The following is a 22,357-nucleotide window of genomic DNA, read 5'->3' as shown; positions in this document are numbered from 1 at the left end:
ATTGGACATAGGCTGAGTGCACAGCACAGAATTCTTATTAAATTCTCCCAACAATAGTGTTTCTATCTCCATTTTACAATGAGCAAACAAGGTCATACTCCTAATAACAAGATGACAACAACTCAGTCTGATTCCAGATTGAGGCACTACACCAAACTGCCTTTCAACAGAAGAGGAAAAGAAGGTCTTGGTAAGATCCCAGAGGGACTCAAATATTTATGGTTCAGGCAGAAAAAGAATTATCAGCAAGGGAGAGGCAGAAAGAACACCAGTAGAGGAGACTGTGTCATGGAGAATCCAGATGCACAGAATTTCCATTTTTTAAAAAAATAACATTTTCTCAAAAGTTGTTGAGAAAGATAGAAGTTATGGGTAATCTTAGCAAAACTAGTTCCAAAGGAATAAGTGGGGACAGAAGCCAGACTGAAAAGGGTTAAAAAGTAAATCAGAATTCTGCTTCCCAAAGTATGGCAAACTACATACTCTGAAGGCCTTTCACACTACAAAACAACCAAAATTCAGCACTAAAAATATTTCTGCAAAAGTATGAATGTAAGAAATAAGGAAATGTTGAAGGTACCAAAAATAAAACAAAGCTTAAGTTTTCAGTAATTAAAGGTAGACACAAGAGGCAAGGATGCTCTGATAGCAAATGCCAATATAAGTACTGTGATAGAAAGCTAACCACTGGGCCACTGGCCAAATGGGAGAGCTAACTAAACAAGAGCCTCCTCAAACACAATAGGAAAGAGACTGGGAAGCAAAACCATTTCCTCTCTGGAAGAAAGTGTTCTCACTTTAGATTCCCAGATTTTCACACGTTTAGTACCCACCAGATGTGAGTTCATAAGTATCACATACAAGGAAAACAAAGAAACATAAATGAGGGTCCATAGAAACAACAAGACTCCTTCCAGCCCATGGAACTTGACTCCTTCCATGGAATTTGGATATTGACTTTATTACGAAAAATCTACAAAATTATATTTTATGTTAAAAAATCAAAGGCAAAATCACAAAAATGAACAGGAAATAAGACAGAATAAAAAATAGCAGGCATAGTTTAAAGAGAACCAAATAAAACTTTTATAAATGAAAAAGTAAGCAATGAAAGTAAAAAATTTAATTGATGCAACAGATAACATAATAGACAATGCTAAAGAGAGAATTAGTGAACTGGAAGATGGATCTAAAGAAATTACCCAGAATGCAGCAGATACAAGGGAATAGAAAATATGAGAGAGAAGTTAAGAGAAAGGGAGGACAGAAAGAGAAGGCCAAGCACACATGTAAAATCCCCAAAGAAGAGAAGAGAATGAATGAAAGAGTAGAATATTTGAAGAGATAAAAGCTGATAATTTTTCTGAATTAGAGGAATACATAAAGCCACAGATGCATGAAAAACAAGGTATATCAAGTAAAATTACAAAAATGACACATAGATATGTTACAGTAAAGCTGCTAAATACCAATAAGGAAGCAAGGGAAAACACAGATCTGACAGAAAGGAATGACAATTGGAAGGGCATTATTATGAGCCACCATAGAATTCAGAAAACAGTAGAATAAAATCATCAGAGTAATGCGAGGGAAAATATGTCAGTCTGGATACTTATAACAATATGAAATGGTTGAAAATAAGAGGTTAATAATAGATACACTAGACAAATATTAACCAAAAAGATAGTGGGATAACTATACCAATATTAGATAAAATAGACTTTAGGACAGAAGGGCAGAAAGAGAGTGACCACACATAAACTGAATAAACGGCTTAATTAACCAGGAAGATATAGTAATTCTAAACATAAATGCATGTATTATTGTAATGATTTCAATATGTAAAAAGCCAAAACAGAAACACAGAGAGAAATTTATAAATTCATCACAGAAAATTATTTCAACTCACTTTCTCAATAACAAATATGTCAGGAGACAAAAGAAATTAGCAAAGGTATAGATAATTTTAATGTACAATTAACAAGCTTGAACTTCTTGACACATATACATCCCTCAACTCAATAATAGGAGAATGCACATTCTTCTGAAGCATACAATGGAACTTATAAAAACTGATTAATAAAAAAACTCTCGACAAGGATCAAAGTACTGTTACCACACAGAAGAGTTCTCTGACAACAATGAAATTATAATAGAAGTCAATAATAAAAAGATAAATGATGCATTCATTTGTAAAATTCTCAAGGCACCAAGAAATACTGCAAGAATCAAAGAAGAAATCATATTGGAAATTTTAAAATACTTATAAAATGATGAAAATGTTACAAATTAAAACCGTGGAATACAGTGACAGCAGTGCTTATGGGGCATTCTATAGCCTTATGCTATTACATTCCAAAAAGAAATGATGATAATTTAATGCACTAAGTGGTCAACTCAAGTTAAACAAACAAACAAAAAAGAATCAGAATAAGCCTAAGTAAATAGAAATCAGAAAATAGAGATAAAAATTAATGAAGTAGAAAGCAAACACACAATAAAAATAATCCACAAAGCCAAAAGCTGATTCTTTGAAAGGACTAATACATGAGAAAAAATTTCTGGTTAGCTTGATCAAGGAACAAATAAAATTAGGAATGAAAAATGAAACTTAATTATAGTCAGCAATGATTAAAACCAAATAAGAGAATACTACAGATAATTTTATGGAAACAAATTTAAAAATTTAGATGAAATGGAGAGAAAACTAAATACATACAGGACATTCATACATCTCACATACACATACATAAGTTTATTTATATATATATATAATTTTTGAAGTATCTGCAAAAAGCCACATAAAATTCTCATTCTCAATATTATAATATTTAAAAATTGTAGCAGTGGCTTAAAATCTTCTCACACCAGGCCTAGTTCTACAGATCAGTTTGACCTAATTTCAAAGAACAGACTGTTTCAGCCTTATATAGAATCTTCCAGAGAAGACAGAGTGAGAATATTCCCCTATTCATTCTACACGCCTAGCCTTGTAGCCAAAACCAGACTAAGAAAGTAAGAGAAAAAAAAAAAATATTATTTGCCAATCTTAGACATAGATGCAAAAATGCTAAAGAAAATATTTGAAAACTGAGTCCAACATATCATTTTTAAAAGAGTAATAAAAACACATCATTAACTTTATCCCCAAAATGCAAAGGTAGCTTACCATAGGGAAATATATAAATGTCACTCACAACAGTAACAGATTAAAGGAGATAAAGAAATCACCAGTTAAATAATTGTAGAAAAAATATTTGGTAAAATACAATACCTATTCCTAATAAAAACTCAGCAAAATACGTATAGAAGGACACTTCCTTAATCAAATATGTACCAACATCACTATTCATAGTTAAAGTCAGAAATAAGACAAGGATACCCACTCTTGTCATTTCTATTTAACAGTGTACTTGAGGTCCCACATAGTACATTAAGACAAGAAAAACAAAACAAAACAAAACAAAGCCAGGTATTGGGGTTTGAAAGGAGAAACAACAGGATTGTCTATAGTCAAACATGATATGACAATCTATAGAAAAATCTCTAAAGAAAACTGAAAGACATTTTTAGAATTAATAAGAGAGCTGAGCAATATGGTTGAACATGAAAGTCAACATATACAAAAATCAACTGAATTTCTATATGCCAGCAGTAAACAATGTGAATATTTAATTTAAAAGAAAATACTATTAACAATAGAAATAGAAAAATAAAACTAAATCATCAAAAAATGCACAACCTCATGGAGAAAATTATAAACCTATGATTATAAAATTATAATTAAAAAATGTAAAAATTATTTTGAGATATCAGAGACCTAAAATGGAGATATATATGAATAGAGATAATCATTATTAATATTAAAATAAGTCTCCCCAAATTCACCTCTAATTTCCATGCAACTTCAATAAAAGTGCCACAAAGTCTTATCAAAAACCTTGACAAGCTGAATTTTAAATTCACATGGAAGAACAAAGGCCCTAAAATAGCCAAAAGTAAAATGTGTACATATGAGACAGGAAAAGGGGGGAAGAAGGGCTTTACCTACCAGACACCAAAATATAGTATCACATTTATTATAATGTGGTACTGAGGCCAGGGTAACAAAACGATCAAAAGATGAGAATAAAGGACCCAGAATGAAAGACCATCACAAATATGGAAACTTAAAATATCACGGAAATAGCATTGTGAATGGGGAAAGGATTGACTTTTCAATAGACGATTCTAGAACAAATGGGTGTTTAGACATTTATGGAAAAGTGAAATTGGAGCCCTATTTCCCACTCTACACAAAATCAATCCCAACTGTACTGAATAGTTAAAATGTGAAAGGCAAAACCATAAAATCCTTTTCAGAAGAAACATACAGTAAAATGTATAACCATGGGGTAGAGAAGGCTTTTCCAATTATGACACAAAACACTAAAAAGGGAGAAAAATAATAACATGACTATATTAAATTTAGGGACTTCCGTTCATCAAAAGATACCACCGAGAAGGTGAAAAGTCAAGTCATAAAATAAGAGAAGGTATTTGCAGCATGTATGACTGAGAAAGAATTATTATCCAGAAATATATCAAGAATACCTACAAATGAATAAGAAAAATCCACAACCCAACAGAAAATGGGGCAGGAGGAGATTCCACAGAAGAGCAAACATGAATGATAAAAAACACATATATACAAAAATGTTTAACCTCATTATCTGGAAAATGCAAATTAAAACCACAAGATAAATTTTTTAATTTTATACCTACTGGATTGCTATAAATTAAAAAGTTGATTAACATCCAACATGGGCAAGGATATGCATCAATAATAATCTTTATGCTGCAGGTGGGAGTGTAGATCAGTAAAAATCTTTAGAAAACAACTGGACACTATCTTCTCATGTTAGACTTTCATGTAACTCTACAAACCAACCATTCTACTACTCATAGGTATCTACTCTACAGAGAAAGTCTTCTACATGTGCATCAAGACAGACGTACAAGAAAGTATGTAATTCCAAAAAATGGGACTCAATCCAAAGGATTGTCAACTGGAACATGCATGAATAAATGGTGACATATTTGCCAGCAGTGAAAATGAACTAATGTCACATGCAACAACATAGAGAATAAAAACATACTGAGTGAAAAAGCAAGTAGGACAATATGGTATCATTTTTAAAATACTCCAAAACGAGCAAAACCAAGCAACATACAGGATTGTTTAGGGATGTGCACTCATGTCACAAAACTACTTTAAAAAATTTAAAAAGCATGAGAGGCCGGGCGCGGTGGCTCACGCCTGTAATCCTAGCACTCTGGGAGGCCGAGGCGGGTGGATCGCTCAAGGTCAGGAGTTCGAGACCAGCCTGAGCAAGAGCGAGACCCCGTCTCTACTAAAAATAGAAAGAAATTATATGGACAACTAAAAAAATATATATAGAAAAATTAGCCGGGCATAGTGGCGCGTGCCTGTAGTCCCAGCTACTCGGGAGGCTGAGGCAGGAGGATCGCTTGAGCCCAGGAGTTTGAGGTTGCTGTGAGCTAGGCTGACGCCACGGCACTCACTCTAGCCTGGGCAACAAAGTGAGACTCTGTCTCAAAAAAAAAAAAATAAATAAATAAAATAAAAAGCATGAGAATGTTTACCTTCAGCAGGGAAGACATGTGGCTAGAGAAGAATGTGGACAGTCTAGAGGAATCTGCAGGGACAGCCCAGAGATCTGACATTGCTACACTGCTCCAGGAGTTATGCTGTGTGGTAGGTTCATGAGTGTTCACTCCAGCATTAAGCTGCACTACTTAGATATGCTATATAGATTATTCTGTATGTGTCAAACATTATATGATAAAAAAAATGTTTTATAATATTTGGTTGGGGTTAAATTTAAAGCATACGGAAGCAGCCTATGTAGAAAACATTTAACAAAAGTCTTGCAAGGAAGGAGGGCAAGAAAGAGGCTGTGGCCAGAAGAGAACGTGAATGAGAGGAAGACTTTTGGCTTTGTTATTTTTATTTTGTTTGGTTTTAAATTATGAAATATTTCAAGCATAAAGAAAAGAAAACAAACATCATAACTCAAGGCTATCAACCCATTCCCAGCTTTGTCAACCTTAACATTCTATCACACTTTTCTTTTCAAAAGAAAAAGTACTGTCGATACTGCTGAAGCTGTCTGCATATCCCCCCAAAAGAGAGGGAATTATATTTCACTTTAGTTTTAACTAAGAGTTACTAAAGCGTGCCTGGATGCTGACAGAAATTCTCTAGGAAGCACAACAGCACGAGAGCACTGCCCACTTACATCGGGACTGTGCTACTAACTCAACAGCAGTGGCCACACGCTCTCAGGAGTTTTTTCCACTTGGTATAGACGGTTCTATGCCTCTCTCCTTTCAGCACTCTCATGATGAAGGGCAGGGACAGCCCTGGAGCCATGGAACCAAGTGTCACCAACTAGCACAGATATCAGGATCCAACCCATGCCCACAGCATTATTCCAAAGCTCTAACTGGCAGGCCTAACCAAAAATAGAAAGAAAATTAAAAGCAGTATTTTTTCCCTTCAACTTGAACAGTAATACACCAAAAGAATGGTGACATTTAGTCCTAACTAAGTGGACTAACAAACATCCTGGTTTGAGTAAACAATAAGATAAGTGAGAAAACAGGAGTGGGGAAGGCGGGTAGAGAGAGAGATGGCCACAGAAAAAAAGGGGGAGTTCACTGGGATTTGTTAAAAGGGAAAGCTTCATTTCATTCCTAATCAAGAGTTAACAGATCCTTTCCCCCCATGGGCTGCCTCAGACAAAATACAATCAAATAATCATGTTGCAATCCCAGATAGAATATCATATATATCAAACTACTCTCCTGAAGTTCACCAACAAAGATGCTCAGTGATATCTTGTGGCCGTGCTGATACCTGACTGCAGGCAGGGGGAGAGTGAATACAATTCAACAGGTCGAACTAAACCATCATAGTGTTGACTGGTCATAGGAACACAAGCTATAAAAAGCCTAAATGGTGTCTAATTACTGAAGACTACTAAATAAGACCCACTTCCACAGAATTGCAAAATCAATCTAATACTTTTCTCAGAAAATAAAAAGCACTTCTATAGTACTTGGATGCTAAAAAGGCAGTGTATATTACATGGTAGCTGAATGAGGTCTCACAGAGACTGTTAGAAGGTATAAAGTATGGAAGATTTTCAAGCATTAAAAAGTTATGGGAAGTTTCACAAAAAAAGCAAATGTCCACCATGAATGCTTCCCAATGGCCTAAAAGTACCAATTTCTAAGATGGTCTACAGAATTCTTCAACTTCACCATCCACACTGTTGTATCAGCAGTCCCGTCTCTCACCTGGACTTGTGCAGAAGACTCAGGACAGGTATGGGCCACCCACACTGACTACCTTTTGGGTCTATGTTCCAAGCTGCTGCAGAGGGTTCCCAGGCACAAATCTGATCAGCAGTGCACCGCCAAGGCTCCCTATGGCTCTTCCTTGTGGGATCTGGCCCCAACCCCCACCTCCAGCCTCAAGTGGAATCATTCCCCCCCTCATCCCCAACCAGGACAGGCAGTGCTCTCTGCATGGAACCTATCGCCCCAGCCAACTTCACCCACTTAACTCCCCCTCATCCATCAGGACCCAGCATATTTTTGGATGCACAGTAGATGCTCAATAAATACCTACTTAATTTTAAAAGCAAAAGGATAAATTTATTCTATGTAAATTTAAAAACAAATATTTTTAAAAATTCAAATATAGGAAAAAAAAGATTAGCATGTATATTAGAGCCCTAGAAGTAAATGAGTACTATCTATATACCCAAATTTTTAATTTTTCTTCAAAAAGGATACAGGGAACATAATTGTCCTTGCCTCCCATAGAGGCTCTGGCACTAAATTTGAGAGTACATTCATAACAATACACTTCAAGGTCTAATTTTCATAATCATGCTAATTCATTCTCCTTCTTTTATACTCATGTAGAAGTACACATGTACACAGATTCCAGGACTTCTGTTTCAGTTGGAAATATGAAGTCTGTATTTAGTCCTACCTGAAAAGTGACTTTTGAAGAAGTACACTGTATATTTCAATATCACTTATTTTTAAAGCACTTACTTTGAAACATTGTGGAACTTCTACCCAACAGCAGCATTATCATGCTCCAACTGCAATGTCAAAGTTGAAATTTTTTTTCTTTACAGCACCATAGTATCTAGCACTATAACTTGCATCTTGGCTCTCAAAAAAAACTTTTACTAAATGAATTTGTGAATGGATGAGTAAATGAGCAAATGAGTAAGTGAAAGTTAATTATTCTTAATAATTGTATCATTATTCCAGTGAAATATATTCACACTGAAAAAAAAAACATGATATGAATTCATCCCCTTTCGACTTTTCTGAAGCATTCAAACCTTAAACAATTATAACTATCTTTCATCTTATCCAATTCTACCAAGTTACTAAGGATTAAAGTGTAGAATTCTCTCACAACTGGGAATATACAAACATACACCCCATATAAGAGAAAAATAGTTCTACATGGGCCAAATAGATAAAATAAAGAATAAAAAGAAGTTAATAAAATCAGGGGAAAATGAGATGTGAGAAGAAAATTAATCTTGTGGTTAAAAGTAACTAGATAAAGAATGACAGTGTCCGTAAGAGAAAATAAAAGCATTCAGTGGTTGGGGACATCAGTTAGTAGACAATGATGTCCAAGAGGACGTATAACAAAGAGCAATTGTTCAAATAAGTATTCAAATTGATACTGTTCAGTCTTTTCTTCTCAAACTTACAATTTAGGTTAGGTATGAAATTTGTATGTTCAATCTGTAAATATTATCACCATCTGATGACCAAAATTTTTTCTCTTTGAGTTTAAAGTTGTAGGATTGCAAAATATTTCCAATATAAATCCCTTATCTTTTGAAAAGTGAACAAAAATGTTGGGGAATTCATAGGTTCTTAACTGAAAATTTTAAAAATGGATCTCAAATATTCTTTGTCATAAAAATCTTTTTTTAACTCTGTAGCAAACAATTATTCATTAATAAATTCTTCCCAAGCCATGATCAATCATCACTTGAATTTTTGGCTTCACTATGGAAACTGAAGCACATGCTACATTAAAATATTTGAAGGTCACAGACAGAAAGACATTTTAATCAAAACTCATCAATATTTGGGGAAAGGAGTGGGATATATATATACATACACACATACATACATTTTCCTATTTGTGATGTAATTATGATAGATTTTATTCAAAGGTGTATCTGGCCACTCCACAATGTTTTCACAAATATTATATTAGTTTTGGCTAAGATCACAATATATCTGAGGAAGTTTTTTAAATGCCTTTCCATATGTATTACATGGCAATTGTAACTATCACATTTCCCTGCTAGGTTCTGAACCAAAAACATGTGGCCTTGGTAATGTTGATGTCAGTGACAATACTAAAAATTATAATGATGAATTTTTGTAATCTTAAAATGTTTTAAAGATAGTTGTTTTCCTTTCTGAAAAAGTGAAAACCCATCTTGAATTGTCCTGGTGAGTTTCAAATTATTTTTTCAGTTTTAAGATCGCTGTCAATGTGAAACAGCTACTTAGTGGCAAACATTGCAAAAGACTCCAGATTTCCAGAATTTGGTTAAAAAAAACAATTTCTCTAAAGTGGCTATCATTTTGGCTCAAGAAAATTTCCACTACTGAATGACATAGTAAGAAGAGTTTGGAACTGGGAACACAAAAACATCGGTTTCCATTCTGACACTTCCACTAAAAACATATACTTTCCTATGGAACTAGATTATAATCTGTAACACCCCCAAGGAAATCCAAAATCAGGAACGAAAAAAAGCATCCAGGGCAGGGATTTTTGCCTAGAAATCATCATAAGTGCCTAGACCAGAGTTGACCCCACTGCAGAGCCAAGGAGCTTCTCTTTTTGGGTGCTCTTTTTAATTCACCCTTTGCAATTTCTTTCCTTTGTGCCTGGTTTACAGTGATCTTAACATACACGCTCAGTCTCAATACCCACATGTCAAAATTCTACCCCTGCTTCAACGATCAGAGTCGATTTGTCTATGAACACTTCATTATTGATTTTCCCTAACAAGAAATGTTCTCATTTATCCAAACTCCCACAACATTATTGTATCTTCTGGACACTGGATGTTAATTACATTCATACTTTTCTATTTTTTCTTGTTAGAATATATGCCCTCTAAGGGCAGGACCTTTCTCACACAAAGCTCTCTATGTCCTGTCATTGCTAATACAAAGGTCTGAGCATAGCACGCCCTAAAAAAATATATTAGATGACCCATGAATCAGAATTATAAGTAGACTGATAGCTACTGGCCAGCTAGCTAGACACAAACAACATCCTATCTCCATTCCCAACATACTAAAACCAGAGGGGAAAAAATAAAGCTGTGCTACAAAGTCTCCAGATAGTGATATAAATAAATATACCTTTCTAACCATTTATTATCAATTTTTACTCATCTTAAGTGAATATAAAAGCAATTACTGACAAGGTATGCCAATTTGCATGTTTTTCATGTCTTACTCTTCAGCATTTTACTCAATATGAAAACTGGATGGTCCAGAGCTATAATTTCAATAACCTCCATAGATGCTAGGTCTTTCCATAATGTAACAGTCCTCTAAATACCTAGTACTTAAGTCTTGGCATGGGAAATTTGAGATTAAAAACCTTCCATTTGGGTGCCTTGCAATTCAGCTAAGTACCCCAAAAGGTAATGTTTAAATTAATGGAAGATTAAAGCAAGGAGGAACATTCTAAGAGGTATTCTGTAATAGGGCTTTGTCACCACCTTCTCTGTTTTATGGAGAAAGTAGACTTTTCCCAAGGGGATGAAAGTTTATATGCCAACCATCAGTCCAGTTTAACTATTCGAAGTTAAAAATGTCAGAGAAAAAAAGTTTGTAATGGAAATGCTGACATGCCAAGAAGTAAAGAGGCACACGCAGGTGCCGCTGTAACCCAGGGTCATAATTCAATCAAGCTGTATTTTGACGTCATCTGTTACAGAAAAAAGCCAAATGGTTTATGAACAGCACCAGAACCCCTGAGATTAAATTACAGCCCTGATATTTAATCATGGGTCTTACTTTGTTATTTTTAATAACACAATACATTTTAACAGTTATTCGTCAACTGCCTTAGCCAAATTAGAACACGTGATGACAAGTGAGCTGGATTACGATGTCCACCTCTCACAGTCTCAATTTTTATTATTTTTTTCAGAAATGGTAGATTATACAAGTTTTCCTCTTCTTAAGAAATATACAGTTGGTACTAACGGATTGAGTCCAAACCTTAATTAAAAGCAGCAGGGGGTCTTTGACCAGAGGGTCAGGACATGTGTATTTGTGTCCTATTACAGCCAATAACCAACTGTATGATTTGGGCAAAAGACATTTCACCCTCTAAAACCTTGGCTCCTTACCTAAAAAATAACAGAGCATCTCTAAAGTCTCTTGTTAATCTAAATTTCTGCAAATCATTTACTTGAAAAATAATATTGTGTCATTTCTTTGGGATTCCCTGAGGATTTGAATGCAAAATTTTTATAGCAGAGAAGTGGATGAATTTTGTAATTCAACCAAAATTACATGAGAATTTATAAGCTTAAGTTTTCAGGGGCAATATCAGCATCAGCAAGTGAAACAGGTTCTTTAAAAAGTAATGTACAAATACTGCGGCACGTGTGAAGGGTTGTTTGCAAAACAAATCAATACAGGCACATCCAACAATGGATTGCAGTTAATAAACTACATATAGTAATTACCACCAATGGCAGTCTAGAAAGTCATTCATTAAATGTTAATTGTCACACAAAAGTACAAAAGCATCCGTTTGAACAATTGTGTGGCTGCACCTTTAAATAAAATACTTTTCTTACAGCCCAGAAATTCATCCGCATAAACTGATTTTAAACACACCTGGGTATTTGATATGCTGATCAACAAAGCCTTTATTTATTTTTGAAATGAAAGTAAACAAGACAACCTTTTCAACAATTTTGCTATTCCTGTGAGTCTGATATAAATAAATAAATATACATTTATATACATGACTTACAACAAAGTGTTAACCAATCTTCTCTGAAGATTAAATTGCTATTTCTCTTATGTCTCTCTCGTAAGCATTCAGAATGGTATGGTTCAAAAGTATCCACCTAAAACCCACGTTGCATACCTTACTGCCAGTCTAAATGAGCTTACGGATCTAGACAATAGATAGCTCACATGTAAGCTAATAAACCTCGTGGTCAATTTTGAAAATTTTACCCAAAGTAATAAGAAACCAGTAACAAAAATAACCTTAAAAAAAAAAAAAAAACCTATCATGTACTTTACTTTCTCTAATACTTAGCGCTATCTAGTTAACTTGGAAGAACACCTGGTCATAAAAAGTAGCTCATAAAATATAAAAAATAAAGAAAGAAGGGATTTTTCCGTTCCTACCTAGCTTCATTTTGGCACTATGTCTGTACAAGATCTGACTCCTTCAACATACATATAGATTCTAAAGGTTTGGCCAAGAACATTTTGGTTCAAGACTTGTAAACTGAAGAACATTTCAAAACACACCATGTTCCTTATTAGGCAACTTAAGATCTGTTATCTTGGCTTATGGGAACAGATCTAAATAGCATCATAATACTAAACGTTGAAAATCACAGGCCTGGGGCCACCAGGACTCAACTCTATGCCTTGGACGAGGTTGCAAACTTCCAATATAAAATGTAGTTTACCATTAGGAGTAAATGTTTGATCTTTAAAGCTTACAAAATTACTTTGTTTATCATAGCAGATGAAAGCAAAAAGGAATAATTTTAAGCTCAAAACAAAACTGTTTATATGACAGTCTTTACTGCTCCATGATTCTAAGCATTTAAGACAGATTCAAGCAATTAACAGCATAAACTTTCATTACATAGTTCTATTATATATGTTTATGTGACTTAGCTGTTCATCTGTTATTTAAGTGATTTCCTCATTACAATAGTAGGGTAAGGATAATTTGCTGATGCTGTCAAAAATGTTAAGCATTTCAGTCTCAACAGTTCTTGGATCCCCACGCTTGTTTAATGCATTTTATTTACTTAAGTCAGTGTCAAATAGAGTACTGCTTCTGCCTTCTGAATTTAGAAAATGTAACATTTTAAGCACATGTCTGGTAATAGACATATCAAAACTTCAAAACTGCTTATTTTAGTGATACAGATAGAATTTAGGCTTACTTGTTCTTGAATATTAAGTTTCAAAGATCTAACAATGAACTGCAAAACTTTTTTATAGTTAAAGATAGGAGACTCTGATTTTTTAGATATTAATAGGTCAGGCTTGGCTACCTCAACTTTTGGTTTGAATAGCTACATAAAAACAATAGATAGTGAAATATTTTCACTGGCATATAGATTATCAATTTACAATAGAAAGAAAGCACAATAACTTTTAAGATATCTACTATATTTTCTTTGTAAAAATAACAGTAATATGAGAAAGACTTTAAGTCACATTGAAATCCATCATAAATTAGGAGAATAGCTTATCTAGATATTAAGGCAGGAAATATAATGGGTATGGTTTATATCGTTACATTAAATGTTTTTCAAAATGCTAGCTACCCTAAAGATCATGGATAGTATTTCATGCTAAGCCTCAATGTTACATTGTGTGCCTATACTATCTTTAAAAAATGACCTATGTCTGATGTGTGTGTTGTGTATGTATGAAGGACTCAGGACTTTGAGCTAGGCAGACCTGAGTTTAAAACCTAATTTCATTACTGGCTGCCCTGAGAGCAAGTTTATTATCTCTATCTCAGTTTCCTCATCTATGAATTGACCATAGTAATCCATGCATCTCAGTGGGTTCTGGTAAGGATCAAAAAAATGCAACAAATATAAGGTGTATAGCACGCCCCCTGGCACATTAAGAAGCACTATGCCATGTTCATCCACATTCTAGTATTTTACCCAACATCTTGCAAAATAGTCACAGGGAAGACAAGGCAAAAAGAGAATGATCAATAATCCAAAATTCAGCTCCAAACCTAAGAAAGCACTCAGAGGGCACATGCACATACAGAATCATTTATATGCACAAATATCAGCACACAAATCCTGACACCCTATTATGCAGTACAAAAGACAGAAAGACAGCAGTGAGACCAATGTTACTTCCAATAAAGGATTTGCAGGGCCACAGAGAATTAGCAAATCAAAACTTATTTTTTACAATAACAAATAAAGGCACAGTTTGGAAGCTCTTAACTTGAGCTTCAGTTTTCTTTCGCTGTGCAATGAAGGCACTGGGCAGTACATTTCTAAGGGGTTTCTATCCCCAAAATTCTACCGTTCTAACATAATGCGTTTAATGCCACTGTACTTTTTTTTAAAACCTATTAAATTATTCTGTCCTTTACTAAAAATCACCTAATCCTTAAGAATTATACTGCAATTGTAAGGGGCTGTTCAAAAAAGGCAGACAGACACCTGCACACATACATGCACACACACACATAGGACAGACAGTAAGTAGCACTCCTCAGCAAATACCTTTAAGAGAACACCAATTGTTTTTCACGCCATCATCATGAACTCAAATTGATTCAGGATGCTAACCATCTGAATTTTCTGTATATCACACAAAACTACCCATTGGATTGATTTATTTTTTCTCAAAGACTTTACAAAATTGGTGTATAGTTTTGGTGTTATGTAGCTAACTTCTATGAATGTCAAGACATGTTTTCCCTTTTCCAAAAATGACCCACGACAGAAATGTGGTGTGTTTTACTGCTACTCTTAATTGTTCAAACACCCATTCATTTGGAAACCTTTAACAATTGCTGAACACCTCAGTAAAACTAAACAGTTACAGGAAAAAAGCTCAACTTTTAAACTAAGGGAGGAAGATGTAGTATCCATCACAGACTAGCTGTAAATACATGTAACAGATGTGACATGGGCTGATCTAACAAGTTCTCTAGAATACATAATTTTAGTAGCCCAACTCTAAAACTACTTTTCAAAAAGATTCCAAAGCTAGTATGTTTATTTTTTGCTCACAAAAAGACTCAAAGGTAACCAAATAAAATATACTTTTGCTATATCAGAAAATTAAGTCCTTACTCATCAGTAAATTATAGACTCCTTAGATGCATTTCTTTTTCTTTTGGAACTTTCTCATCCTATTTTTTAATGAGAATAATTTTCTTATCATCCAGGCATGTGGATGCTTTTAGTTTGTTTTAAGATCAATGATATAACGGATATTAAATCCCTTTGTTTCAGTTACCATATAGGTTATAACCATTTCTTAAAAATAATTCCAGAGCCCACCAATTTTCCCTGTTAAGGTCACTGAAGCTCAGAACCATCATGGCTGAATTGTTTTAGTGCTTTCTGCTGAACACCTGCAAACATCAAACAAAAACTGCTGGTCCTTTCCTGGGTTGACAAAAGCCTTTCATGTGAAAAATGCTCCCTGGGAATGTCAGGCTGTAGCTCAGGTTACATTCCATTCTCCCCAGCAGCCTCCTCATTTCTTAAGGTGGTAGGAAAAACCATGTTTGTGAAATGAAAGATTAAAGGGAATATGGCCACACTTTATTTTCATTCTCATGTTGCAAATCACGATGGAGCATCCTGTATTAATGGAATCAAAAGCTATTGGGAACTTTAAGCATGAAATATTACCATGCTTCACTTTGAAAAAATCCAGCTGATTTTTCTTATAGTTTAGATCTTTTTCTCCTAGATCCAAGTTTCCAAGGGACCCATGAAAGTGACATCTGAGTCTACTCAGGACAATGGATATTAACTTGAAGTAAATTTTGAAAATTATTTCTCTCTCCAAAGTTTCCTAGTCTTTCCTTCCAGTTGAAGGGCAAAGTGCAGTTTTCATGATTTTTTTATTTGTTATGCTTTAAAAGAGATTTATCTCTTTTATTAAGTGGAAATATAACCCATTTTCTTCACTAATAGCCCTGTGTTCAAATATGTCTTAATAGGGGAAAACTAACACTCCAATCTATACCCTACATATTACAGTCTCCATCATACTGCATAAAATGAATACCCTGCATTTTCAATCAGGCAGCCAGAATAAAGGAGCCACTACACTTTTTACCCTTACAAGTAAACATTTCATTTAGTCCTGAAAACTACACCTCTGGTACAATGTAACTTAAAGTTCAATATCCTAAAAATAATCACTGCACATACATTAGAAATATTGTAACATGGCTTAGTAAGTGTGAAGTCTCTCCCTAGGTTTAAGTATGCAGGAATATATATATAATTGTTTAAGAACTGTGTAAATTTTGATATATAATCACTTACCAAAATGCATTAATACATATTAAACTTATCTAGCCTGTATTCTCTATAAACACTTAAACATCATAGCAAGGACTTTATTTAAATGTGAACGTAGAAAATAAATCATACACACAGTTGTCTTTTTAAATGGAATACAATTTCATACTTCTAAATCACCTTACTTTATTAAACCATATCTAAACTAACATACTTAATTTATTCCAAATGTATCCATTTTACAACAGCGCAAACTAGTATTTTGCACTGACTTTGAAAGTAGTCTACCTCTGTGCCTGTGAGACATAATCTACTTTTAGATTTAAACTGAAAATACATGTCTTAAGTAAAGTCATAAAAAAAATCACTGAGATCAAGTTAGTTACTGCTATGATAGTGTTTAATATGAAAAATTAATGTGCCCACAAGAGATAGTTATTCTCATCTTCTTCAAACATGCCTATTAATATTTTCTATCTTAAAAGTTATAGAGAGAATACCATGCAGAAATTTAGAATATATAATACTATAATACTAATACAACAAAATTCTAAGTCCCTAAGTGGAAAATATAACAGGGTCCAGGACAGTAAAACACAAATATATTGTCAATAGTACTTTTGATCAAAGTATACTAAAACATAAAATAAAATATAACCATACGAGCCATTTCATATTTTGTAAGTCAAGTTATAGAGACAAAAATTCCCTAAACTTATGGGGGCCAATAGAAGGAAAAGTACCTTATTTGGAAATGAGCAATTTTTAAAAGCCATTAATTGTATATAAGTATATCAATTACACAAAATACACAGGTGAACAGATTTCTTTCACTGCTATAGCACCAAAAGAATATTAAAAGATGTGAAATTAGAGTCATAGTTGACAGACAATTCCACTGGCATCTCACAGCAAAAAGATGTCAACATTCACCAGTCTGACTTTAGAATAGTACTCTGCCTAATGTACTGTTATGTACCATTGCCAGAACTCCTAAAATACTGCAGCTGTTTAACAAGCATAAATGGATTTAAGCCTTGGACATAAAGGAAAACAGGCAACAATGTCTAACTCTTTCTTATTTGAAATTCATTGGACCAAAAAAATACATTTTAAATGAATATAATATTTTCAGTCTCCACTTTTAATAAGAGACAGCCAAACAGTCCAGTACTAAAACTCCTCCTTAGATGCCAGATAATCATTGTGCACACAGATTCCTTTGTGAATAGCGCTGTCGTCTTTTTTAAGCATCACCCAAAGATCTTTCATTTATAAAATATAAAAGTCCTTCCAAATTTGCAACTTTAAATATAGCAAAAATTCATGGCACAAGTAAATGATTAAGAAAAAGAAACAGCTAAAGCAACAAAAAGGATATTTTAAATATAAATGAATTCATATTTAGCCTCTCAGATTAGCAAGAGGCTATTTACAGCTATGGTTTACTACGTAGCATTCATCTGCAAAATTGAGTGCTCATTTCTTTAAAAGGGTTAATTGTACACAGTACCTAATAACTGATATTATTTACAAGGGATTTTCCCTTTTTACGAATGTTAGATTTTTCCCCTATTTTCAAACAGGGGACATTAATTTATTCCCCATGTTAACATTGGCCTTATCTTCATGTGTTTGATTACAACTATATTAGAAAATTGCTTTTAAATTAAGTGATGGAATTTTGAGACAGTATGCTTAACCACAACAAAAAAACATCTAATTTTAATTGCAAAAGATAACATTTTGTGTAAGTTATACCACTGATGGATAATGAAATAACCATATGATTACAGGCTAAAATTCAATGACTTTTTCAGAACACTTCAACAGAGCCAAAAATATACAATGAGTAAATAAACAGCTAAGAACATTTAACTTCACACTAAGAAAAGAATTTACATACTTGAGCCAGTAAAATGTCCACTCGCCAAAGAAGTTGGTCCATTTTTCCCACTGCTCACAGGAGGTGAAAACATCTAAAAGAAACAAAGAAATATTACAGTTGCAAAGAAGATATTTGTGCCTTCAGAGTTCATCAAGTACCTTCATACTCTTATCAAATAACTTAAGAGTTTATGCTAAGGGTTTATTTAGTAAAACACATCACCATCCAACTTAAAATTAAAACAGGCACAACATTACAAATTCTCCCCCCCCATCACCACTGTTCTTTTTTCACCCCCTTCAGGTTCATTAGATTGCCAAGCAATATGACTACAATTTGAACATATATAATCCCCAATGTTATCAAGATACAGGTTGGAGGGCAGCAACCTCTCTAGAAAACACTAGTTTCACAAAGGAGAAGAAAAAAGTTGTTTGCTTTATATTGAAAACCTTGGCCATAAACGTGGCAATGTCCATTTCCATCCCGTATAGGATTTGCCTGTCATATGTGAACCCAAATAAAAATAAAAGTGCCACCTGCACTAAATTCTCATTTCGTCTCTAACATGAGAGCAATTTGAAGCAAGACTCTCTCTCTCTCACACTCTCACTCTCTCTTTCACTCCCTCTCTCTCCAGCATTTATTTCGACCCTAATTGGTTTCCCTCTTCGACGTATCTAGTGGATAATGCACACCTTCCCTGAGTCAGAGCCTGCAAAAAGCAAAGGAACGAATGGAGAAAGTGCAGCAAGCAGAAAGGGGGCTGCAAAGCTGCCCAGGGCTACATTTCCTGGCAAAACTTCCGAAAGCCATTTCTCCAAAAGAAGGTCTAGAAGAGCAGCAGCAGCAGCAGTAGCAGCAGCATGAAAGAGCCCCACTTAGAAGGCAGTTTGTATTTTATTTGTGTGTTTTCTGGATTCTTTTTTATTTTGCTTTACAAATGCATCTTACACCAAACTCATCTGGCATTAAAAATGAATTTCATTCCCCTGACATGTTGGGGACTTGGTTTGGGAAAGGGAAGCAAAGGGATGGAGAAGGACCAAGTACAGCCGTAAAACTCCACAAGTGTGTTAAGTTCCGCTTTGTGCTGATCTCACGACTATGAAATTTACTAAAACAGTCCAAAGGGTTCTAAAGAATGTATGTTCAGCATATACATACTAGTTTTCAGAATCCCAGGAAAAGATGTAGCTAGGAGGACTACAGGTCCTACTAATCCAAAGCATCATCAGTTTAAAACTTTAAAGAGACAACTGGGTCTCCTATTTTCTATTTCCAGAAAATAACAAATTAAAACGAAGAGTAGTGCGCAAAGTATTAGTACTCTCTGTGTTCAGATATGGCCAAGTTTTAGGGGTGGTTTATAGTTTTAGGGGCGTCTGTTTTTCCTTTCCACTGGGGTTAGATTCCATTATTTTGGGGAATCGGTGGGTAGAGAATTCAAGGCAAGTAATTAGACTCGTAAAAAGAAAAGCCTGAATCTTCCATCACACCCAAAAATTATAGTTAAAAACTTGTCAAAAAGACATTCATATTTACCAAGGATTCAGCCAATTAAAAATTATTCCTGTCCTTTAGATTACTACTGGTTTCTAGCTGAAGTGTTTGGTTTTTTTGTTTTGTTTTGTTTTTTTTCACAGCTGTTGTTAGTTTCCACCGTTCTTTCTTACCGCACTGAAATCCAGTAAATCACTCAGCTCTTTGTCCGTCCCTAAGGCAGCCATTCGCTGTTGGTGATGCATTTTAGCAAAATCACACAAACCTAGAAACATGGAAATAACCGCAATCAGAAAATCCAGTCCCAATCCTTGGAGAAAACACAATCGGATTTTTGGAGACTGGGGGGGTTGGGGGTGGGGATGTGGGGGCGGGTGGGATTAAGGTGGAAAGGAGGAAGGGATGGGAGAGTTGTTGTTGGGTTTGGTTTGGTTTGTTTTTTTTTTTTTTTTAAGATGGAATAGGCAGCAATAGCAAAAAAAAAAAAAAAAAAAAAAAATAGCGATATTGTATTTCCAAAGAGACGATCAAACTGGTAACATCCACTATAAAACCAAATCCGGGAAAGAAAAAAAAAAGCCGCTCTTCAGCGCATCATTTTATGCAACAGGAGGTAGAGCGAGAAATGAATGGATCACAGAGAAAAGAGAAACTACTCAGAACGATCCGGTCTCAACTTTCCCCCCACCCTCCACCCCACCCCCCCACACACTCACACACACACTCTCAACGCACACACACTCGCACACACCACTCCCCTCTGCTCTTCAAAGTAGCTATAAAGAAATTAAAGATGAGCGTCTCTGGAGTGAAAACACGTCCAAAGGGGGAGGGGTGACAGGGTCGGCGGCGGGGGGGAGCAGAGCGGAGGGTCGGGTCCTGTGATTGTCCAGCACCCTAATTTGTGAAAGAAAGGGTGATAAAAATTAAAGTCAGGCCCTTGGCAAAGTCCTCGGTCCCTCGGAGCGGGCATTGCTGGGGAGGGGGGCGGGGGGGGCTGGAGATGAGGGGGAGGGAAGAGGCGCGGGAGGGGAAGGGGTGTCTCTGCTGGGAACGCCGGGAGCCGGGAGCCCGCGGCGCGGAAGGCGCGGAGCCGCGTGCGGGGCCGCCGAGCCCGAGCCCCGCGCCGCCCGGCGCATCAGCCCCGCCGAGCCCGCCGGCGCCGGTACCTACCGCCCGCGCGCGAGAAGGGGCTCTCCGTGCACCGCCGGCGCCGAGGCGGCGTTCATGTCTAACCACTGCCGCCACCGCCACCACCTCCTCCTCCTGCTCCCGCTCCCGCTCCTGCTTCTTCCCCGCCGCCGCCGCCGCCGCCGCCGCCGCCACTACAGATCCGCAGACACACAGCCAAGATCCCTGACTCTTAACACCAACTCTCTTCTCCGGGGAGGGGAGGGGACGGAGGGAAGGGGGGAGGGGGAACACGCCGAGGCGCACGGAATTGCAAGTTCAGCAAAGAAATGGGTGGGGGGGCTCCGGCGGAGAGACGCGGCTCGCTCCGGGTCGGGCTGGCTGGGATGCACCCCCCCCCCGAAAAAAAAAAAAAATCTCAACACCTCCCCCGCCTCGCCAAAAAGTACAAACGAAAATTCATCGAGCACCTCATTTTTCCTCAGATCGTCAGTTACAATCTGAAGCCTGAACACTTCAGTTTTTGCCCGTTTCATCCCGCGGAGGCACTTTGAAATTTATTCGAGTTTACATCCCCTCACTTCTTTCTTTCTCTTACTCTCGTTCCCTCTCACTCACACATCCACACACGGCAAAGCAAGTTTATACTAGGCTGCAAATACACGTGATGCAAAAAGACTTTGCCAAGAGGAACAATATTTTTCTTTTCCATATATAAATCAAGCCACATTTTGCTGGGGAGATTTTCGTTTCGGTAGTTTTGCGTTGGGGGAGAAACCTGAATTGCATACTCTTTTCCCTCCCTTTTAAGTCACAGAATAGTATAGCTGCAAACTTCGCAAAAAAAAAAAAAAAAAAAAAAAAAAAAAAAGGCATTTTTGGGGGGTGGATGTTGTTTTGTTTTTGCACTTGAGTTCCTAGGCACGCTAAGTCCCGGTTCGCCAACACTGTAAGTTTTCAATTCAACATTTACCATTATAGGCCCTGCATGCTCTTAAAACATACTTTTTCACATCACTTTTTAGGACAAAAATTAAGCTTCATAATTCTACCGTTTCGTAATAACAAGCGTGCTTTATCCAGTATATGCAACATAACGCTATTTTAACTACTGTGTTAAAAAACACATTCTACAAACCCTGGTATTGCTAGATGTGCGAGTACATACACAAAATGCATGCACACACTTTTTCCCATTGGCAATTATTTAATAGGTTGTTCCTTTTGTTTTTATAAAACACTGGGATCGACATTTTAAGAATTAAATTCAATTACAAACAGTTTACTCTGACAGCAAATTGTAACGTTACCTTAAATGGCCACAAATATTCTCACAATATTCCAAGGAAAGAGACTTTAAAAAGAGAGACCAAAAATCTTCTGCAAGTACTTAGTATCTCACATGTGTATCCCCCAAAAAAGTATTTTAACTGGTACTCAGTTCTGC

General features: G+C 35.9%; 1 protein-coding gene across 1 annotated transcript in view; it reads right to left on the bottom strand.

The window, feature by feature from the left end:
* The window catches only part of TCF4 (transcription factor 4), a 338,084-nt gene extending 318,048 nt beyond the window's left edge, over positions 1-20,036 (bottom strand). The window contains exons 1-2 of the mRNA XM_069467971.1: positions 19,953-20,036; positions 18,295-18,367 (exon numbers count right to left, since the gene is read on the bottom strand). Of these exons, the coding sequence (XP_069324072.1) occupies positions 18,295-18,367; positions 19,953-20,024 (145 nt within the window). The 5' untranslated portion in view covers positions 20,025-20,036. The remainder of the gene's footprint in view (positions 1-18,294; positions 18,368-19,952) is intronic.
* Between the last annotated feature and the right edge of the window lie 2,321 nt (positions 20,037-22,357).

Source organism: Eulemur rufifrons, chromosome 5, assembly GCF_041146395.1.
Source record: "Eulemur rufifrons isolate Redbay chromosome 5, OSU_ERuf_1, whole genome shotgun sequence".
Lineage (NCBI taxonomy): Eukaryota > Metazoa > Chordata > Mammalia > Primates > Lemuridae > Eulemur > Eulemur rufifrons.
Note: the sequence above shows the minus strand (reverse complement) of the source record. Positions and strands in the feature narration are given on the sequence as shown.